Here is a 20,477-nt window from a genome sequence, read left to right as displayed (position 1 = left end):
CTTCCATCAGAATTGATCCTCATATAGTATTGTTGTTGAAGTATATAATGATCTCTTGCTTCTGCTCATTTCACTCAGCATCAGGTCATGTAAGTCTCGCCAGTCCTCTCTGTATTCATCCTGCTGGTCATTCCTTACAGAAAAATAATATTCCATAACATTCACATACCACAATTTACCCAACCATTCTCCAATTGATGGGCATCCATTCATTTTCCAGTTTTTAGCCACTACAAACAGGGCTGCTACAAACATTTTGGCACATACAGGTCCCTTTCCCTTCTTTATTATTTCTTTGGGATATAAACCAGTAGTAGCACTGCTAGATCAAAGGGTATGCACAGTTTGATAACTTTTTGGGCATAATTCCAGATTGCTCTCCAGAATGGTTGGATCAGTTCACAGTTCCACCAACAATGCATCAGTGTCCCCGTTTTCCCGCATCCCCTCCAACATTCATCATTATTTTTTCCTGTCTCTGATCAATAGTGATTTCATATGACTACAAATGGTTTTAATTTCTTTATCTAAAAATTATCTGTTCATATCCTTTGACCATTTATCAACTGAGAGTGACTTGGTTACATTTACTTCTTATTGGTATCAGATGATAAGATATTTGGGTTTCTTTAGACAGTTAGGATGTAGCTGAAAGAATGCTGAATTTGAAGTCACAAAAGCTGAACACAGATCCCAGCTTTGTTACTGAACAGCCTGTGGATAAGTGATAATAAAGTAATAATTATTAATAGTAATTAGCATTTACATAGTACTCATAATGAAAGAGATACTGCTAAATACTTTGCAATTAGTGTTCTACTTGATCCTCACAATGACTTCCCTGGACCTCAATTTTCTCTCATCAATAAAATGAGGGTGACAGACCACAGGAATTCTAAGGCTCCTTGCAATACTAAAGCTGCGATCTGTTTTTATGCTGGTAATACTTCAGGCTAACTTGGATCTTCCATAGTATCTCTTTTTGAAATTGTCCCCATTTTATTCATTCAATTCATGTGAATTCAGTGAGAGACGGGACAATGTTGCTTCTCTGTTGCCAAGAACCTATGGATCCTAAAAGTCCCCAGCAACGACCAATGAAAGAGAAAATGGGACACTCCCTCCAAGTTCATAGAATCACTCACCAATTCTTCTTTAGAGGGTTTGCATGTTTGCCTGGTTGTCTTTTGGCTGAAACTGTGATTTCATTGGCACAGAGAATTCCTGAAGAGGAAACGGCTTCTACTTATGCAGTTCATTGGTTACTCACAGTCATAGAGAGTGGGTGGTGAATGGTTAAGCCCTTGCCCAGTGCCATCCAGTTTGCTCACTCTATCCATTACATCGCCAAATGCTCCAGGACATAAGGCACCTGACCTAGAGTCAGAATGACTTCTGTTTGGAGCAAGTCTTACCAGCTGGGTGACCTAGGCAAGTCCCTTAACCTTTGTTTCCTCTTCTTATGTAAAAAGGGGACAATAATAGCACCTACTTTCCAAAGTTGTTGTAAAAATAAATGATACCCATTTGGAAAGAACTTTGCAAACCTTAAATACTATGTGATTGGTAGCAATTGTTTGTTCTGTTACAGCAGCTTCTCATGTGTGAGGATTTTTTCCCTTTCCTTTGTTTCTTTTTCTTATTCCCTCCCTCCCTCCCTTTCTCCCTTCCTCCCTCCCTCCTTTCCTCCTTTCTTTTCTTCCTTCCTCTCTCCCTCTTTCCCTTCTTCCCTCTCTTCCTCCCTTCCTTCCTCCCTCCTTCCCTCCCTCCCTCCCTCCCTCCCTTCTTTCCTTTCTTCCTTCCTTCCTTCTTTCATTCCTCTCATTTTTTTACAAATTCAGAAGACTTTTAACCCCTTTAAAATATATGTTTTTTCTCTCTTTAAGCCAGATCTGATGTGAGTAGAATTCCATCTAAAAATCCCCCCCTTATCATCCCCCCTCTTTATCCACTCACCTTCTTATTTCTTTTTGAATTTAAAAACTTTCATATATACATACATAAATATACACATACACATATTTATGTATGTGTGTATATGTTGTTCTGTCTTTGAGCTATTCCTGGTGAGAATAAGGTTTCAGGATTACCAGCCCTCTTCCCCCATCTAATTCCTCTGATTCAGTTCTTCCTCTCACATTTCATTTGTATAAGATAATTACCTTTTATCATTTCCATACAGCTTTGCTTCTTAGAATTAGATTGTACTCAGTTCTACCCCAATCTTTTTTTTTTCAAACTGTCCAATTACTAATGGCAACCTTAGACTTATGATATACATTTCCATGTATAAAGCAGAAATAATTTATTTTTATTCAGTTCCTTATAATTAGACTTTGATATTTACCTTATATGTCAAATTTCCTATTAAGTCCAGATTTTTTTTTGCAACAAAATCCTGAAAGTCTGGCAATTCATTGAATGTCCATTTATTTTTTGTTCAGGATTATGATTTACTTTGCTAGGTGTGATATTTTTGACCACAACTCCAGTTCTTTTGTTCTTTGATTTACAGTGTTCCAACATCTATGGTCTTTTAATGTAGCCACTGATGGGTCTTATATGATTCTAGTTGTGGCTCCATGATTTTGAATTGTTTTTTCCTTGTTCCTTGTAATATTATGCGTGTATTCTTTCTCCTTAGCTTGCTCATTTTTGTTTGTTTGTTTGTTTTAATAGCAGCTTGTAAGTTTTAATAAGCAGTTTGTAATTATCTCTAGTCCAGGATTACAAGGTATGGTGTCTCTGACTGTAAGCCCTTTTTCTGTTATCCCCACTAACCTGGAACTGATACCCAAGAACTTCTACCTTTCTGTAAGTGCCCACAACCAGTAGTGTATATGGAGTATATTCTGGTTCCAACTCATCCATGGCCATGTCTCTGGCAACACAGCTAAGCTTGACATCCCTAATTAGCAGAGGTTCCCTCAATCCCTTCATCTTAGATCCATGGTTCTTCACACTGTCTGAAAACAGCAAAAATTTCTGTGCTGGGGCAACACAGCTAGTCCAGAGTTCACACTTGTTATTTCAGTGGAATTAGCCTGGAGATGTTTACACTTCACAGGGGCCAAATCTCCATCATGGTATCTTTCTTCAGCTTTTTTCTGGCTGTTCCAGGAAGACAAATAAGACAAAATAGCACCTCAAAAATTAGAGTTGAAGAGTGATCTTCCCGGGAACATACAATAGAGTAAAGATAATATTAACATGTGATTTCCTGAGTGAATATGTGGCCCACAGGCATTAAGAAAGTCACATCAAAGGTGAGATCTAAACTGAAATGAGGAAGGAGTGTATAGCAGGAAAAGGAGAAAGATTTCCAAATCTATGTATTCAATTCTTGTCTCTGTCCTGAACCATATCACCAATTGCCTACTGGATCTTTTGAACTGGGTAGTGCATTGTGCCTTGACACAGATCTCAGAAAATACCAGAAGCTGAGGCATGGGGCATTATTCCCCATACCTTGGGATTACAACTCAATTATACTACTAGCTGATTAAAAAAACAAAATAAAGCAAAAAATAAATAATCAAAAATGAGTAAGGAAAAGAAAAAAAAAAAAAAACAATGACAGGCAATCATTAAAAGGCTAGAGAAGATCTGGATTCAAATTCAGAAGAAGATAATGGAGCTTTAAAAAAAAGCCACTCGTTTTTCAGTGAGAAACATCAAATGGTCCCAAACACAAAAAGAGTTCTTGGAGGAACTTAAAAAGAGACTTTAAAAATCAAATAAGAGAAACCAAAGCAAAAAATAAGAGCAATCCAAGAAAATCAATAACATTGTGAAAAGAAAATCAATCAACTGAAAATAGAGAATCAAAAACTTGGAAGAAAATAATTCCTTGAAAACTAGAATTAATCAAGAAGAGCTAATGATTTTCTAACTCATTAAAAAATCACAAAAACAAAATCAAAAGAATTAAAAAATGGAATAGAAAGTGAAACATCTCATTAAAAACTGGAGAACTGATCAAGGAAAAATAATGTAAGAATAGTTAGACTACCTGAAAATTATTATTAAAACAAAGGAATCTTAATATATTATTACTTCAAATTATCAAGGGAAAATGCCCTTGAAGTTCTAGAATAAGAAGGGAAAATAGAAAGAGCAAAAATCCACTGCTCATCACTTGTAAGAGATCCCAGGAGGAGAAGTTATAGGAATATCATAGTCAAGAATCAAAGCTTCCAGGTTAAGGAGAAAATATTGGAAGCAACAAGAAAAAAGTAGTTTAAATACCATGAAGCCACAATGAGGATTACACAAGGCTATGTTGAAGGACCATAAGTCTAGGAATGCCACATTCCATAGAGCAAAAGAGTGGGGTTTACAATCAAGGATAACTTACCCAGAAAAGTTAAATATAATCCTGAATAGAAAAAAATGCATGTTTAACAAATTCAAAGACTTTCAGATTTTTGTAATAAAACCCCAAAACTTAAGGGAAAATTTGACATTTAATATATAGGAGAAATAAAAGGTAAACATTAAAGACCAATTATAAGGGACTCAATAAGGTTTAATTATTTACTTCATATATATGAAAATATTAGCAGTACTCTAAGGTTGTCATCATTATTTAGGTAGTTGGAAAGAAAGATATGAATTGAAGTGAGAACAATAGACTGTTTCTTAAAAAATAAAACTATATGGAGAAATAAAAAAGAAATTATCTCATACAAATCAGGCCTAAAAGGAAAAATTGATACAGAATAACCTAATGGGGGGAAGGTGGGTAGTGTAGAAACCTTGCCTCATCAGAAATAGATTAAAGAAGGAGCTAAATATAGGAATATGTCTTCTTCTAAATTCAGAAAGAAATAAGAAGGTAAGGGAATAGGGTTGGGGGGAAGAAGATAATGAAGAGATTATTAGAAGGATGGGTAAATTAAGGAATAAGAAGGCAAAGTAACAGGTAGAAATAAAGCAGAAGAATGAGAAGGGATAGGGTAAATAGGGTAAGAAGGATAGTAAGGAAAATTTGGAAGGAGCAAACTACACAACAAATAATTGTAGCTTAGAATGTGAAGGGGACGAATTTGCTCATAAAATGGAAATGGATAGAATAAAAATTTGAATTCAACAATAGGAAACATTATAAAAATGAAAGATACACACAAAAACTTAAATAAAGAGCAGGAATAGAATTTAGTATGTAAAAAAAAAGCAGGAATAATAATCATGATCTCTGAATAAGTTAAAATTAAAATAGATTTAACCAAAAGTGAAAAATAGAGAAACTATAAGCAATATTATTCAGTATTGTCTTAGACTATTTAAAATACCTAAACACTATAAAACACTTGAGTATATACTCATCAAAACCAACACAGGAACTATATGAACATAAACATGGAACACTTTTCATACAAATAAACTCAGATTTAAAGAATTGAAGTATTATTGTATATGGGTAGGTAAAGCCAATATAATTTTTAAATGAAAATTTTACTGTTATGCCACAGTTCTCTTTAACTGTCCTGACTCAGTTTCCCTGTATGAGTTTCCCTTGTCTCAGTTTCCTTAACTGTTCTGTCTCAATCTCTTTAGTTGTAAATCCCCCTCTGACCCAATAAGACTGGGGACTATTTGTTCTAAGGTTATAAATTAGCAAGATAAACAAGAGAGTAGGCCTCCTGACTCTTTTGGGTCCTCAAGGATTTACAATATCCCTCTAAAATATTCCAAGATACCTCACTGATATCTTTACTTCTTTGTATTCAGACATCCTGTCTCTGTTTCTAGGATTTATGGCCTCCCTATCCTGAGAAAGGTTTTCCCTCGCTTCTTATCCCTTCCTTTGTTTACAGAAAAGGTATTTAAGAAGTTGGGGTTCCTCCATTCATTGCTGGAGGATGGCAGCTGGCAGCTGTATTCTGGACGCTGGATTATTTAAGATGACAGTCTCCTCCAGCCCTGGGACCAACATGGATTCCTTGGTTCCAGTATACTTATCTCTGTCTAACTGGATAATTCCAAATGAGAGTCTTGTCCAGTCAATCTTACTCTCCCATTAATAAAATATTAAAACTCTCTAATCTCTCTCCTGCCTCAGTTTCTCTGGCATTACATTACCTAAATAACCCATTTATTCAATATCAGCACAATTAAGTTATTTTAAAAAATATTTTACTGAATTAGAAAAAACAATAAAGTTCATTTGGAAAAATAAAAGGTCAGGAACCTTGAAGAGATTAGGCGGGAAAGATGTAAGGGAAGTAGATTCAGCAGTTTCAAACTTTAAATTATATTATATAAGATGAGAGTATTGATGAAGTGTGAAAATAATATTTTTTGATTATTTTTTGAATTAAAATTTCCTCGTATAATAAAATCAATGTAGCCAAGAACAGAAAAAAGGCAGGAAAGAGATTAAAAGCTTTCAAAGACAATCTCTCACATAGGATGTAATTGGGTCGGAATATTGCTGTGGTGTAAAAATGATGAGAAACATGGAATAACTTGGCTTTATGAAGCCATATCTAGAGATATCTATGTATTTTGTATGTTTGTGTGTGTAAATGTATTGACAGTTAATTGCAGCTTTATTTTGGAGAGAGTTGGGGGAGAAAATAAAGAAAAATATGCGCAGTAGAAAACAAAAGAAGATCAAAAGGGAAGCAAAGAAAAGTTGAGCAGCTTTAAAAACAATGTGTAATATTTATGTGGGTTTTCTTGAAATGGAAATTTAAGATCTGCTGTGTACATTTTTTTTCTTTATCATTTTGCATTTGTCTAAAATTTTAAAAATTTAGCAAATAAAATTTTAAAAAGAATGCTTATCAGAAGCATCTGAATTTGTTTTGTCCTGAAAAAGAGAAAATGAATAATAGAGTGAGTAAAACTGTCAACAGAAGATTTACAAAATATTGCTAACTTGAAGAAAAGCAAATTCTGGCAGCATTTTCCCATATTTGAGATTAATGGATTAGCAGATGAAAGACAAGCTTAAAAAGCATCTTGTTCAAGCACCTCATTTTGCAGAGGAAGAAACTGAGGTCCAAAGATAAAGAAGTACCGTGTTCAGGGTCACACCTCAAATGAACTGCAGAGCCACGAGCTCAGATCTGACATTCATTGTGTTTTACGTTGAGTTATTGATAAGAATACCTACATTACAGATGTTCAATTTGTTGATTTTAATTAGAGATTTTCCTTGGAATTTAAAGTCGTCAAAGAGTTCTTGGCACTCAGTCTTTCCCATGAAGGGAAGAATGGGCACCCAGGACATTTTCTCCATGAGGGCATCACTCACCAATAAATACTGGCAGTCCCAGGACAAAATGGGGCCTGGACTGTTGATTGGCCATGTCACCACAGTGGTTGGCAAGAAAGATGCAATCACAGAAAGCTTTATAAAAAAAAAAACAAGTTAGAACAACTGATTCGCTGGAACCATTATTAATTTTCCACTACATATTATATAGAGGCAGGTGTGCCAAAAGCCTGCAGATGAATCACAGAACGGAAACTCATTAAAGTTGTCAGCTCCATTCATGAAAGGGGATTGAGCCATTCAGGTGAGGTCATTTGACTGTCAAAGGGAACTCAACACCAGTACAGAGAGTATGGGAGGAATGCCAGGTGGTAAGCTGTGGATTTGTCCTGAAGTCATGTTTGAACAGTAGAAGGAAATACAAAGTTTTAGTTTATTTATGATTTGGGAAAGCAACCAAAAAACATTAAGGAATTAAGTGACTGTCTATGGATAATTGAAAGAGTTTTTTTTCCCCCTTTTTCTGATGGCTATAACACAAGAAATGATCTTTTGGTATAATAGTGAATCTTGAGTTGGGTGTCTTGATTTCAAATCCCAACGCCTAAAAGCTGGGTAAACTCTAAGGAAGTCATTTTGGTTGCAATGGAAGATGTGTTGAATTTGAGTTTAGAGAACCTGGCTTCCTAAACTAAACGCTTTGAACTTCAGATTTCTACCTTTGGCTGGGGGCGGGGGGGAGATAGAGCAGATGAACTCTAAAGTCTTTTCCAGATTGAATCTTAGATTCTGTAACAAGACAGTACCTTTAGCACCATAAATAGCAATTTAGAATAGGAGGCGCACAGAACAAAAGCCATCTGGTAATAAGGAAGATATATAGATATAGATATAGATATAGATATAGATATAGATATAGATAGATAGATTTAACTAATTATTCTTATTACCTAGAGACTAAGCTGAATTTGTTGTTGTTGTTGTTATTTTTTTTTGGGGGGGGGTCATAGTAATTGGGGTTGTTACTTGACCAGCTAGTGAATAAGTATCTGAGGCCAAATTTGAACTCAGGTCCTCTTGATTCCAAGGCTGGTGCTCTGTCCACTGGGCCATCTAGCTGCCCCAACTGAATGTTTCTAGGTTGCTGGAGGACTGAAGGCACTATCAGTATACCCTTCAAATTCTGATATTCTAAGATAAACTATCCATTTTTTCCCACTCTGATCATTACTTTGGTTCCCCTCCCTGTAAAACCCACTTATTCTTCCCTTACTAAGAAAGCCCTTTGCAAAACTTAAAAACTAAAGAAATGAGAGTAGTCATTATTAACATTTGAATTGTCGAAATAAAAAAGCTAGAAGCAAAACAGTATATTCTGGGAAAGTTGCACCAAATTAAGGTTTAATGTTAAGTTTATATTAAAAATCTCATTATTTTGGTCTTTCTTGATACTTGGGAGAGGTTACTTGGCTTAATGGCTAGAGAGTTGGTCTTAGAACTCGGAAGACATGGTAGATTTAAGTTATACTTCTTAAACTCTGATTTTGGCTACGTGCAACTTAACCAAGTTACTTTACTTCTTAAAGCTTGAAGTTTCTCTTTAAGATGAAATCTTAGAAGAGGTGCTATTTTTATGGAAATGTTTTATATGACTGTGCCTTCTCAGTGGGAGGCAGGGGAAGATTGGAGGAGGAAAGGAGAAAATGTGAAATTCAAAGTTTTAAAAAGAACTGAAAAAAATAAAGAAGAGAAGATGATGAATGACAATGGTAGATAGCCTGGGAATTTCTTCCTCAAGTGAAATCACAGGTTTAGTGTCTTCCCTCAACATTTAATTCTTTCAACCCTTAAATTTCTAATTTGGCTAACTGGTTTGCTCAGGATCATACAGTTAGTAAGTGTATGAGGCCAAAGATGATAAGAAAATATTCTTGCTGTGTTATTTAATGAAAGATTTAAGAATTTGTACAGAGACAAGTCCTGGATTTTTGACATGCTTTCTTATGTTCTTTGAAATTTGATGTAGACCAAAGGACAGAACAATAGAGTGGTTAGCCAGCTTCAGAGTCAGGAGAAATGACCCATTTCTTATGTATACTGGCTATGTAATACTGAGCATGCACTCAATCTCGCTGTACCTCCTGGAAATTCTCTAAGACTGAAGTTACAGTTAAAGTACTGATTCCACAGAGAAAGATCCCCATAAAGATCTATAAAGTTCCAGTTTAATTTACAAAAATCTGATGTGAATTCAATCCTGAAAAGTATATAAATGGAGCTGATTACTTTTCAGTGTGATTTTATCCTCTAAAATATTCCAGAAAACCCAAATGCTAGATTTTGAGTCAGGTTTATCAAAGGATCAATATTTTGGGTCTTTGTCAATGAGAATGCTAGCCTTCTACCTGAGGCAATCCAAAGAAGTCTTCACAGATGACCTCATGCACCTAAAAAGAAAAGCATATTAAGGAATACTTAGAGGGGGCAAAGAAGAGAATGTTCACAAATTTCTCTCCAAGGATAATAAAACTTTCAGAATCCAAATGGTGTCACCTGCCTAGCCACCTATACTATTAAATGAGATTGATTTTTTAAAAAAATCTTTTTAGGACACTCATCCTTGTAAAAATTATGTACCATAATCATATTCTAATTAAATCTCTATTTTAAATCATTGATATGTTTTTCACACTTGAATCTATATAAAATATTTTCCAGTATCACTTAAGAAGAACTATTTAGAATTTTAAAATATGATTAGATATCATACCAAATGTTTTACAAATCCACCATTCATTCCCTCTCCTCCCACCCCCAATTTTATATGGTATCATAGGTCAAAGCAAATTGTACCAGATTTGGAGTCAGAAGAGTAAGCATCAAATCCAGACTCTAGTACGTACTACATATGAGACTTTGGGCAAGTTACAGTCTTCCTGGGCCTCAGTTTCCCCATTTGTAGCAAGAATGGGCTGGCCTCTATAGGAGACAGTTCTGATAATTGAAACTCTCCAGAAAGGCCTAATATAATCAGTGGGACTTGAATTATCCTTGAAAGAAAAATAGGAATTCTTCAAAGTAGACATGAAAAGGAAATGCATTTCAAACACAGGAAACCAACTATTCAAAGACATGGAGGTAGGAGATAAAATTGTATTTACAAGAAATAGTTCTTGGAAGTTTTTCCTCAGTTAACCATTTTCTTTCTTATTTGAGAAGCATTATCTTTGTGCAAAAGCTTCTCAATGTCATATACTTAAAATTATCTATTTTGTTTTATGTAATTTTCTCTATTTGGGGGTTAAGAATTCATCTCCAACTATGACTGTGAAAGCTATAATTTGCTTCTCTTCTAATTTCTTATGGTGTGAGCTTTAATATTTAGTTTATTTAAAATATGTTTTGAACTTATTGTGGAATATAATAGTCTAAGCTCTGTTTGTCTCGCCATTAGGAGTCCAATTTCATCTTATAAAGATACCCAAACAGGGACAAACCCAGGTTCTCCTTGCACCATTGGCAGCATCCCACTGGGCCTGGGGGGCTTGGGATGTCTTTTCTTATATCTTGCAAACAAGAAATGCCAGAGGTGGCTGGTGCATGTTGTGGCACATGGTGCTGAATGCCATCCTGCCTTGCTTTGTGGGCATGTCTGCCTGCTCCACCCATGCTCCCAACCCCATCATTGTAGCTGGTATTAATCACTGTCCACTCCTGCCCTCCCCTAATAATCCCCATGCAAAGGCTGGGTGAGAGTTCTGCAGGAGCTGATTTCACAATATGGCTGACAGCAACAACAAGAAAGCTTCACTCTCACACGCTACTCCCTCATTAGATATTTCCACATCCATGACCTGATTTGAACCTCATATTAACCCTCTGAAGTAGACAGAGGAGGACACAAATTTTGCAGTGAAAAAGCTGGAATCCAGTGATCTGTCAGTATCACACAGCTGGGCAATAGCATGGTTTCCCGCTCTTCATCCAGAACTCTCCCCCTTATTTTTATGTCTGCTGGGGATATTTAGGTGGAACATTGGACCTGGAGTCAGTGAGACCTGAGTTCTAATCCATCCTAAGATACTTATCAGCTTTAATAAGTCATTTTGTCTCTATTTGCCTCAGTTGCCTACTCTGTAAAATAGGAATAATAATAGCACAGATCTCTCAGGGTTCCTGTGAAGATCAAATAAGATAATAATGATATAGAGCTCAGCACAATGCCTGGAACACAGTAAATACAATAGATTATTGTTCAATTATTTCAGATGTGTCCTATTCCCCATGACCCCATTTGGGCTTTACATGGCAAAAGTACTGGAGTGGTTTGCCATTTCCTTCCTTAGGTCGTTTTACAGATGAGGAAACAGAGGCAAACAGGATTAAGTGATTTACTCAGGATCATATATATATTAAGTGTTTGAGGTTAGAATTTAACTCAGGGACATGAGTTTCCCGAGAGTATCCACCGTGCCCCGAAGCTGCCTGAAACACTATATAAATATTAGTTATTATTATTTTCATAGATCATTGAATGCTAATGGTCAAAAGAAGCTGAGGGATCTTTGGTCTAAGATGAGGAAACCCAGGGATGCTAAGGTACCTGTCTGAGGTCATATAGGTAGTAAGCATAGAAATAGGATTTGTTCAACATTTGGAAAGGCAGAAGTTGAACACAAAGGACAAAAAACATGACTGAATTCCAAGTCCTAAATTCAAATTCTAATCCCAATCTCTCCTGCTAATGAATCTCAGCCTCTGACCAAATCATTGCTTCTTTTTGGCCTCTGTTTCCTCAGCTAAACAATGAGATGGTAGGGCAAGATGGTCTCTAAGCTTCTTCAGGTTCTGGGATTCTCCTATTGTATAAGACCCTATGAATTGAGCCTTTTCCTTGTAAGACTCACCTGCCACTTCACAGGATGTTATGAAGAAGCTGCTATATAAAACACCAGAGAAATAATTCAATCCTTTCAAGAATCCACATATATGGCAGACTTGGCTAGTCCGTCCACTGATGCAGATCCCCACCCCTGTTCCCTAGCTGCCTATTGTTGAGGCCTTGGGGCTGAAAAAAAATCACCCAAATATCTGACAATATACCTCTTCACACTTTACCAGATAAGCCTTTGAAGGAGAGACATACAGCTTTTTCCCAGACCCATTCTTCCCCTCTCCTTTTTTGATTTGTCCAGGATTACACAGATAGTAAGTATCGAATGTTGGAGGTCAGATTAGAACTCAGATAGATCCTCCTGACTCCAGAACTGGAGCTTTATCCGCTAAGCCATCTACTGCCCCTTCCTAGGTTTATTCTTGAAGTTTTTCCAGGCAAGCTCTGTTGAGATTGCACTCACTAACACAAACTTTGAGAATACCAACTGAGAGTAACTGCTCGGGGTCATGATGCATAGAGCGGTGGTCCTGAAGTCAAGAAAATTTCCTAAATTCAAATCTAGCCTCAGACACTAACTGGCTGTGTGATCCTGAGCAAGTCATTTAACCCACTTTGCCTTAGTTTTCTAATCTACAAAATGAGCTGGAGAGGGAAATAGCAAACTACTCCAGTACTTTTTGCCAAGAAAATGCCAAATGGGGTCACAAAGAGTCAGACTCAACTGAAATACCAATATAATAAGAGCCAATGAAATAAGAGTTCTGGATAAAAATTGAGTTATGGGTTATTATCAATAATAACAGGCAGAATATAGCTAGAATTTCCACTGTGTTTTAAGGCTTAAAAAGTGACTTACATCTTCTCATTTATTCCTCAGGAATCCCTTGGGAAGTAGGCACAAGTATTATTACTATTTTGTTGTTGTTGTTTGTCCTTTGTTCTCTCAGAAGACCATGACATCAGGGAAGTGATGCTGTACCTTATGAATGAATTGGATTAAAGTGATGGAGAACTGGCAAAATCACCTGCCTTACTTTCCCCTCCAGAGCCATCTGGGTTCAGTGGTCAAATATAGATCAGGAGAGCTGGAGATGGTGCCGAAGACAATGGGATACTTTGGCCTTTTTAAGCTAAGGTCTTTAACAGGTCTCAATTTGACTGAGACTGCCCCATTCAGTGATTAAGGCTAAATAGAAATTGAGGCAAAAAATCTCCTTTCCCACCTTGTACAAAAAAAAAAAATCTAAATTAATGAATGAATGAATCTGGTAAGGTTTCTGGCCAAAGCAGAAATGACTGCTATTTACATTCAATCTGAATCAATCTGAATCAACCTGAATAGCGACCAAATTGGGCTTGGTCTAGGACCTATTGGTGACTAATTAGAATCAGATTGCTTTTGTTTAAGGTCTGATCGGTCCTTAAGAAAGAAATCTAGCCAGTAAACTCCAAGATATCTTGGAATTTAGAAGTTTAGAAGTGCAAAAGAGGAAAAAAAATACTTTTAAGAGCATCTTTAGGTAAATATATGATACCCTATGTGGAAAACTAAGGTATGGAGAGATTAGTTAAATGACTTGTCCAGATCACAGACTAAAGTGTCTCAGGATTTGAACTCAGGTTTATCAACTCCAAGTTCAGCACTGTATGCATTGTACCACATAGTGGCCCAAACGCAAAAGATATGGGGAACAGAGGGCTAGGCTCAGGGCCAAGAACACCTGCCTGAAATCCTTCAAATACTGCCTGAAAGATATATACTAGTTTGATTGTGAGCTCCTCAAAGGCAGGATCTGTCTTTAGTCTTTCTCTTTGTTTTGTATCTTTTGTGTTTGGCACAGAGCCTGGCATACAGTAGGGGGCTAATAAATACTTATTGACTGATCATGGGCAAATCACTTTAACTGGTCATTGTCTCCAATGACAATCTCAGTCTACATATAGCAGCTGAGTCACCTCTTTGCAGATCTGTATCAGTGAAGGGGTCCTCCATAGTGGGAAAACCTCCACAATAGTGACATCACAGATCCAGAACAACAACAAATCAAAGGCTTAATTAACTTCCTTAATTTGATTTAGTAACCATTGTTTGGATTTTAAAACCAGTTCCCACCAGTTTAATACCTCAGGGCCACAGGAAATCCATGGTTATGAACACACAAAAAAAATCATCCTTACTATTTTCTCCTGCCTAACCATCCACTCCCAAAGGTCCTATTCACCATCAAAGCAGGATCATGCTGGAGAACTAAGACGAGTGAACCATTCTCCACAAAGTGCTTTATTTAAAGAAGACTAAATCATGTGCTTCAGACTGTTTCAATGTGTTACATTAACATTCACTATTCATTTCCAACTGAGGCAGTGTCAAATCTTGTGCTTAAAATACAAAAAATGAAATAAAAGCAGTGTCACTTTATAAGTTCATGTACCATTTTTGAGGTGTAAATAACAGGTAAGTAAAAGATATTTTCAAAGCTAAAGCAGGGAAAGGAATGGAGAGAGACCAGGGAAAATATTATTAATGACATGAGAAACCACTTCTAAGTCAACTTTAGAAACAGAAATGCCTCCAGATTGGACAACTGTCCTATTGGAAATACTTTAAATTTGTGCTCATTTATCCTAATTTGCCATCTCTTCCTTGCTTGACTCTTCAGAGAAAGGAAGTCACTCTCAGTGTCCCCTCCACCATAGGGGGAACATCTGACCTAAAAATGCTGCATGGAAAACCTTATTTAAAATATTCACTTTCAATTAAGAGTCCAAAGCTCTTTTTTCTCCCTTAGAAACTTTAAAAAAGTGACAATCTCTCCCTTCCACTAACTATATCCACTTCCTATAATCAATATTTGGTCACCAGGAGTTCCTACTGTCCTCTGCCATCATTCCCAAATGGCCAAAGGCTTCAAGGCCCCAAGCTTTTTCCAGAAGGGGGTTTCTCTCCATCAACACCTACAACTCTCTAGACTGTCTTCACCCACCCCCTTCTACCCACTCCACTGAAACTAAGTCACAATCAGAAGATTAAGACAATCCTTAATCCTTTAGAAAATGATCACTGAGAACAGAATAGCATGTGTATGCCAAGGTTTTTGTTTGTACTTATAGGTCACAGTTTGAGTTACTAAAGCAAGAGTTTTGTTGTTGTTGTTGAGTTCTGGTTGAGGGGATAAAAGAGCTTACTCTTTGGCATCAATAGACCTTGAAGGAACAATTGCACTCTGGGGCTGATGGTCTTAAAATGGTTTAACAAAGTAGGGAGCAATCCCAACACCCAGCCAGGTAACCAAGCCACCAACCTCATCCTCTAATAGTGGTTAAAACTTCGTTGTCCAGTGTTATTAATGTGCAAAAAATCTCCCTACACAGTGTGCCCATGGACAATTAATTCTGTTTTGTGTTACCTGATCTTCTTAATACCAACCCTTCCACCACCCCATTAAAAACTTGGTCATTCAAGTCAAACCACAGGCCCTCCCCTGTGACGTGAGCACAGATTAACACCATCATGTGCTTCTTCCCTCAATACCTGTGGAAAGAGCCCCAGTCCCTTGTCTGCCACCTGAGCTCAAGACTTTTTCTTTTCATTAAACCAGCCTATAAGCAAGTTGAATCCTCTTTTAAGAAAGAAACATACAGGCACTGAGAAACAGAAAAAAAAGAGGGAGAAATGAAAGGAATGGATTTTTAAAAAAACAGGAGAAAAGAAAAAAAGGGGAGAAAAACCTTGCTTTTCATCTTAACCACATTTCAGGGCTCACAGCAAACAGCTGCAGAACCCTACAAATCAGTTTAGCATTTCAAAGCATCAAAATTCACATGATACTGGTGGGAAAAGCTTGGCTTTCTTTGCAGGACTCAAAACACCGCCCCCCTCACCTTGCCATCTGCCAACACTGATAGCCCAATTTCCTACAGCAAGAACAACATGGCTGAGACAGTTTCTAATTGGGCAATTTACAAATCAGGATGAGAGCAAATGGAGAAGTTTACTGTTCTGTGTTTATTCCTCTGCTCCTCCTTTCCATTTCTAAGAAAACATATTTTAGAACTTTGGGGAAGTGAAAATGGGAAAGTTATGGGACAAGGGGAGGTTTGGAATAATTTGTCAACCAAAGGTTTGTGATAATTAATGCTAATGGGATCCTAAGTTTAAATCACAAACAACTTTGGCATCCCAGATATGGTGTCCAAAAAAAAAAAAAAAAAAAGATAATGGTTAGTAATAGGTAAACCTAGGTTCTTCTGACTTCTATGGGAAAATTTACAGGGGCCAAGGAAGCCAGAGCACAGCTGATCTAAGAACACACAGTTATTAAATGGTAAGGTCAGGATTCAAAGTCCAACGTTAATGCTCTTTCCACCAGGCTAATTGTTCTTCCAAAAGATACTGGTTGCTCCTCAAAACAGAAAGATGCCAGATGGTCCTCAAACCAGTTCCAAAACCCAATAATAAGATCACAAGACTGAAATTTTTAAAAGGGAAAAGGAAAAAAGAAGAGTCTCATTAGACTTGGAAATTCTCATTCTGAACAATCATGCTGTACTGTAGGTACTTGGCTGGGAGTTAGGTAGTTCAATGATAGTATAGACTTGAGGTTATGGAAACTTGAGTTCAAAATCTGCCTCAGACTCTTATTAGCTGTCTAACCTTGAGAAATCACCTTACTTCTTTTTGACTTAGTTTCCTCATCTGTAAAACAAGACTAAAAACAGTACCTACCTCCTAAGATTGTTGTTGTGAGGATGAAATAAGAGACTTATATGTAAAACTTTTAGTAAACATGAAAGCATTACATAAATGCTGCTTATTAGGACTGCTTGCCATCTAGGGGAGGGGGTGGAGGGAGGGAGGGGAAAAAAAAATCGGAACAGAAATGAGTGTAAATATAATGTAATTATTAAATAAAAAAAATTTAAAAAAAAAAATAAATGCTGCTTATTATAATAATTCTCTTTCCTACAGTCAATTACAAATGAACTTTTGAAACACAGCCCATTTCTAAGCCTTCCTTATATTTTCTATTTTGCTTTAATTTGGATTATAGGTAAAAGTTTAAAATCTGGTAATTTTCTCTTTAGGAACGAAACACCACCAGTTTGTATATTCTAGGGATTTCTTAGCATTCCAATAATTCTGGTGGGAGCTGATTCTGTGAAGGGATCATGAAATGAGCTCCAAGTCCTTCCATCTTTTGAGTCAGTGATTCTTTGAGGAAGCGATGCTGTAGAATAAAGAATGGGAGATTTTTGGTACCCCCAAAGGATGGAATTGAAACCCCAGAAACTCCAGCTCTGTTACACTACTTGTCTGATCTTAGGCAATTAACCCTTTCTGAGCCCCATTTTCCTCCTGTATTAAATGAGAGGATTGGGCTCAATGCCCATTGGCAGACAAGGGACTGGGGCTCTTTCCACAGGTATTGATGGAAGAAGCACAGATGGCAAAGCTCCATGGCTTGATCCTATCCTAAGTCCCCACATAGCAACAAAAATTTTAAATACACAAGTGACATTTTAAAATGTTGTCTTAGCCACACACACATGATTTTATCTTTCTGTACAAAGGCTAGGGAAGGATTTCGTTTTTATCACTAGGGAAGGGGGGGTAAGTAAGTGCTGTCAATACTAATTAATGATTTTAAAAGAATGAAGCTTACACTTGAAACCTGTGGTTTCAGCTCAAAAACTCAAAGAGATCCCTGAGTGACAGGAGGCAAAGCCGTCTCCTGCTTCTTTCACCCAAAGCAAATAAGCACCTTCTATTTGGGGATCAAGGGGGAGGGCCCTGAAGGCCCTTCCTCATAGAAACACTCTGTCCATTTAGCACAGAGAAAGCCAAGGTCAAGAAACTGTGACATGGAGGATATTCTAAAAGGAAATAGGCTTTGCAAGGGTATCCACTCTTATCACTGAAGCCTAGTCTGTTCTCTAGCTTGCTAATGGAATAGAGAAGGGGAGGGGAGTCCCTGATTGGCTAAAAAGTGCCCCTTTTTCTTTCTTCTAAATTCCTGGAAGATTCAAGGTATCCCCTCATACTTCTTAGCATGATAAGTGGAAAGGGTTCTGAATCTGAGTTCAAATTCTAGTTTTGCCACTTACTACTCATGTGACTTTAAGCAAGTCCTAATCTCTTTGAATCTCAGTTTCCTCATCTATGAAATGAAGGAATTAGACTTGATGACCCTAATGAGCTTCTCACTCCAAGTCTATGATTTTATATTCAGCTGCAAGGACAGGCTCTCTAGGCTCAGTGACTTTGAGTCCTACCTTGGTGATGTAAGCACTGATAATGCTACCGCCGATTTCAAAGAAGGCTTCAGTTTAAGAAATCTCAAAGAGGAACAAGCAGGTCATATTTTGCTCCAAATTCTATTTGTTCACATGTACTCCTGAACTGTCTGCCCTATTTGTCTAGCTGTGAGATTCAAGGGCCTGCTAAAAAATGGGGGTTGGCATCTAAAAGTTACGAGTAAGGCCCTTCTTACTGAGGAGGCAGGAATCTTGCTAGTTCATTCCTTGATTTACACAAAGACCCAGTAAAAACTGTGGATTGATTGCAGGGAAAGAGAATTCCTTTCATATTTAGGATCACCACCATAATGCATTCCAGACATTTTTGTTTTCAGGAAAGACAAAATTGCCAAGCAACAAGCCCGAAGTGAAGGGCCACACCAGTGGTCAAATGGGCAGCCGCATTGTCCAGCTCTGTTAACCTCTGCCTGGTTCTTTCAGACATACCAGGAGTGTGGTCACTGACTCATTCTTTTCAAAAAGAATTTTGTAAAGAATGTTACAGGTGGTGAGTTCAGGGTACAAAATGAAATATTTTTCAGAACTTGTCAGTATGGGAATTGGTTTTCTTGATTATATATTTGTTACAAAGATTTTGTTTTTCTTTTCTTTTTAATGAAATGAGAGTAGGAGGTATAGGAAATATATTTTAATTGAAAACATTTAAATTTAAAGTTTTTTTTAAAAAAGGAAATCCTGCAAAGATTTGTCCATTAGCCAATTTTTGCATGTTTGTTAGATCTAGCTGGAGATCCCAACCTCAGCTACTCCTTTACTGGAGAGGCAATTGTGAAAAGTTATGAAAAGAACTATGGAGTTTTGAGCCATTCAACCTGGATTTGAATCCTGACACATGGCTACCTGTATGGCTTTCAACACTTCCTCCTGTTCTTTGTAAAGACACCAAAACATCTTTAAATGCTAAAATGTAATTCCCAAATGGTAGATCGTTTAAAAGGAGAGCAGTAGGAACCATGGCCTCTGAACAACTAGCCCCTCTAATCAAGAGCCCTAACTAATCCTGGGGCCCTGGCCCTTATTATCTATCAGAACACATCATCTTGGTCTGAAGCATTCATTTCTAACAGATTCATGGCCCAGTTGCTGGTTGTTTGGAATTTTTAAATTGCATGTGAAAATACTCTGAATATTCAAAAAGAGATCCTTTCCCACTTTCCCCACAAACATACACATACTTCTCTCTTCTTCCCTCTTCCTCCACCAATCCCAAGCACACACATACATGCCCTCTCATACAAGAGCACAAATGCACATATATACACACACCACAAACATACACATAATGAAGTCCTCTAGACACCATAAATCAAGATTCTCCCCCAGAGAAGGAAAAGAGGCAATGATTAAGAGTATCCAAGAGTTGTCTGCTGGTGTGTCTGCTTCCAGTTCCAAGATGAGGAGAGTAACTTGTATTCAAAAAGTTCCAAATTGGGGAAAGGAGTTTATAAGGTCCATCAGGAGGCCTCCATCCTTCTCCATCTTAGGATTTCTTCATATTAACAAAGGCTTAAGACTCATCTGTTTCCATAAGTGCCACAACCTGGCTGCTTAGATTGTTGCTGGGCTTTCCGCTATCTCTTCTAACCTCTGTTCAATCATTAATCTGAGCACTGTATATCTGTGAAAAGGAATAAAACATGAGGCATCAGTGATCTGCAAAATGCTAAATTCAATTAATCCCTAAATTTCCAAAGAGAGATGGTAGGTAACATGATTTGTGAATCTGTGCAGATGCCTTTATTAGAATTCAAACTAGGACGGGACCTTAAAGACAAATTAGAGTTTAATTTCTTTATGAAGTAGAAAGAGAATCAGATTTAAGGTCAAACGAGACCTGGTTCAAATCCCACCTTTGACAATGACTCTGGGAGACCACAAGCAAATAATTCCATCTTTCCTGAACCTTAGGGTTTTTAATCTGTAAAATAATAATAAGGAGCATTTCCATACCATTTAACAGTTTGAAAAACATTTTACAGATATTATCCCACTTTATCTTCAAAACACTGGGAAGTAGATGCAGTTATTACTGCCATT

General features: G+C 37.1%; 1 protein-coding gene across 1 annotated transcript in view; it reads right to left on the bottom strand.

Moving 5' to 3' along the window:
- Positions 1 to 14,387: 14,387 nt before the first annotated feature.
- RASSF2 (Ras association domain family member 2) overlaps positions 14,388 to 20,477 on the bottom strand; it is a 74,935-nt gene continuing 68,845 nt past the window's right edge. The window contains exon 11 of the mRNA XM_051975459.1: positions 14,388 to 20,058. Within this exon, the coding sequence (XP_051831419.1) occupies positions 19,989 to 20,058 (70 nt within the window). The 3' untranslated portion in view covers positions 14,388 to 19,988. The remainder of the gene's footprint in view (positions 20,059 to 20,477) is intronic.

This window comes from Antechinus flavipes, chromosome 2, assembly GCF_016432865.1.
Source record: "Antechinus flavipes isolate AdamAnt ecotype Samford, QLD, Australia chromosome 2, AdamAnt_v2, whole genome shotgun sequence".
In the NCBI taxonomy this organism is placed as follows: Eukaryota; Metazoa; Chordata; class Mammalia; order Dasyuromorphia; family Dasyuridae; genus Antechinus; species Antechinus flavipes.
This window is presented reverse-complemented; position numbering and strand designations above follow the sequence as displayed.